Source organism: Wolffia australiana, chromosome 12 (assembly GCF_029677425.1).
Source record: "Wolffia australiana isolate 7733 chromosome 12, ASM2967742v1".
NCBI lineage: Eukaryota > Viridiplantae > Streptophyta > Magnoliopsida > Alismatales > Araceae > Wolffia > Wolffia australiana.
In genome coordinates this window covers 3,322,174-3,323,913 of record NC_135846.1, presented here as the reverse complement: position 1 = coordinate 3,323,913, position 1,740 = coordinate 3,322,174, and the positions used below count along the sequence as shown (strand labels likewise).

The 1,740-nt window shown below is 44.1% G+C and overlaps 1 protein-coding gene across 1 annotated transcript; it reads left to right on the top strand.

Moving 5' to 3' along the window:
• Nucleotides 1-220: 220 nt before the first annotated feature.
• On the top strand, nucleotides 221-1,238 carry LOC144710553 (RNA binding protein). Its single transcript, XM_078584359.1, has 2 exons — nucleotides 221-829; nucleotides 959-1,238. Exon 1 carries the CDS (start codon nucleotides 262-264, stop codon nucleotides 826-828), a length of 567 nt encoding a protein of 188 aa, XP_078440485.1. The 5' UTR covers nucleotides 221-261; the 3' UTR covers nucleotide 829; nucleotides 959-1,238.
• Nucleotides 1,239-1,740: the final 502 nt, after the last annotated feature.

Genomic DNA, 1,740 nt, shown 5'->3' with positions numbered 1-1,740 from the left:
CATGGGACGAGACGAATCCTGTACAGGATGACTCAGACAAAACTCTAAAATTTGGGACGTAGGACGGGACGAAAACTCTAAAAACTCTAAAAATTCAGACGAAACTCTAAAAATCTGGAACTTTTACTTAATAGAGTGCAAGTACCAAAATCTGGTGGGGAGAGTTATCTTGTTCCGGGGGAGCAGCGTACCGCGGTCGTCTTCTTCCTCCATAAAACCCTAAATCTCTCCGCAGATGGGAGGAAGAACATCGAAGAAAAGATGAGGCCTTTGGACGAGAAGGAGACGACGGTGGTGTTCGAGAAGCTCTTCAAGTTCGTCGGCCCCAATCTCAAGAACATAGTCGAGCGCCAAGCCCTAGAAGGCCCGACGGAGGCGATCGCGGGCCGATACTGCTTCCGCCTGCACAAGAATCGCGTCTTCTACGCCAGCGAATCGCTCGTTCGACGCGCCACGAACGTTGCGCGCGATCGCCTCGTGCACGTCGGAACCTGCATCGGCAAATTCACCAAAGGGGGCAGCTTTCGATTGACGATCCAGGGGCTTGATTTGATCGCCGCGCACGCCCGGCGCAAGGTTTGGGTCAAGCAGACGGCGGAGAAGTCGCTGACGAGCGGCGATCATGTGTTGAAGTCGGATTTGTCGAGGATTTCGGAAAATGTGGTGGCCGGGGAGGGCGTGGTGGTGTTTTCTTCCGCCGATGTGCCGCTCGCGTTTGGGATTGCGGCGAAATCGGCGCAGGATTGCAGGAAGATGGATCCCAAGGGGATTGTCATTCTTAATCAGGCTGATCTTGGGGAGTATCTTCGGGCTGAGGATGATCTCTGAGGTTTGATTTCTTCCTTCTCTGATCGAATTTTGGATCCTTGTATTGTCGCCTGAAATTGATTAATTTTGGGTGTTTTTTGTTGACATTTCCATTGTCTTCTAATTTTTCTCCCCCCTGATGAGGTCGAAGGAAGGAGAAGGATTCATCCAGTCTTCTAACCGACCTGTTGCTCTCTTCGATGAATTAATGTTTTTCCGGCTGAGAATGATCTAATTAGGTTCTTTTGCATCTCTAATCGATGCTCAATCACCGTCTTTTGGCATGAATTTGATCATTTTTTGGATGGTTCTATCATTTTCTCTGTATTTCTGTAATTTTCATTACCTCGGGTGAGATCAAAGAGAAACTGATCAATCATTGTTGTTGAATCATCCTTCTGTAACCGATGTTGAATCAGCGTCTTTTGGTCTTTAATCAATTATTATTATTAGATCATTTCCTCTGGATCTCTTCAATTTTTGCTGTACCAAAGAGATCAAAAGACTAATTCATCGCAGCTGCAACCCGGCTTGTTGGAGTATTCGTTGAATCAATTCTTGTCCCCCATCATCATCATTAGAAGAAAACTCATAATCCTCTTCTAATTCTAGAGCTTCCAATGATCATTGAAAATACAGGGAGAACTGGTATGTAAATATGATCAGATTTCTGTTAAAGTTTTCTGTCAGATCTTTATTTTGATGGCCTGTTAAATCTCAGTGGATTTCAGAGCTGTCAATCAGGCCATTGCGTTGTTTGATCTTGTGAAGTTTTTGCTAATCTCTATCAATCAAGGTTCTGAATGTCTTATCCAGAGAGATTCATCAGTTTTAATTATCGTAGTTTGTTGTTATGAAGACAAGTTTTATTCTGGATGTTTAATCATGGAAAATCTCTAGATAACATTAGTTTAATTGTGAATAAATCCATGA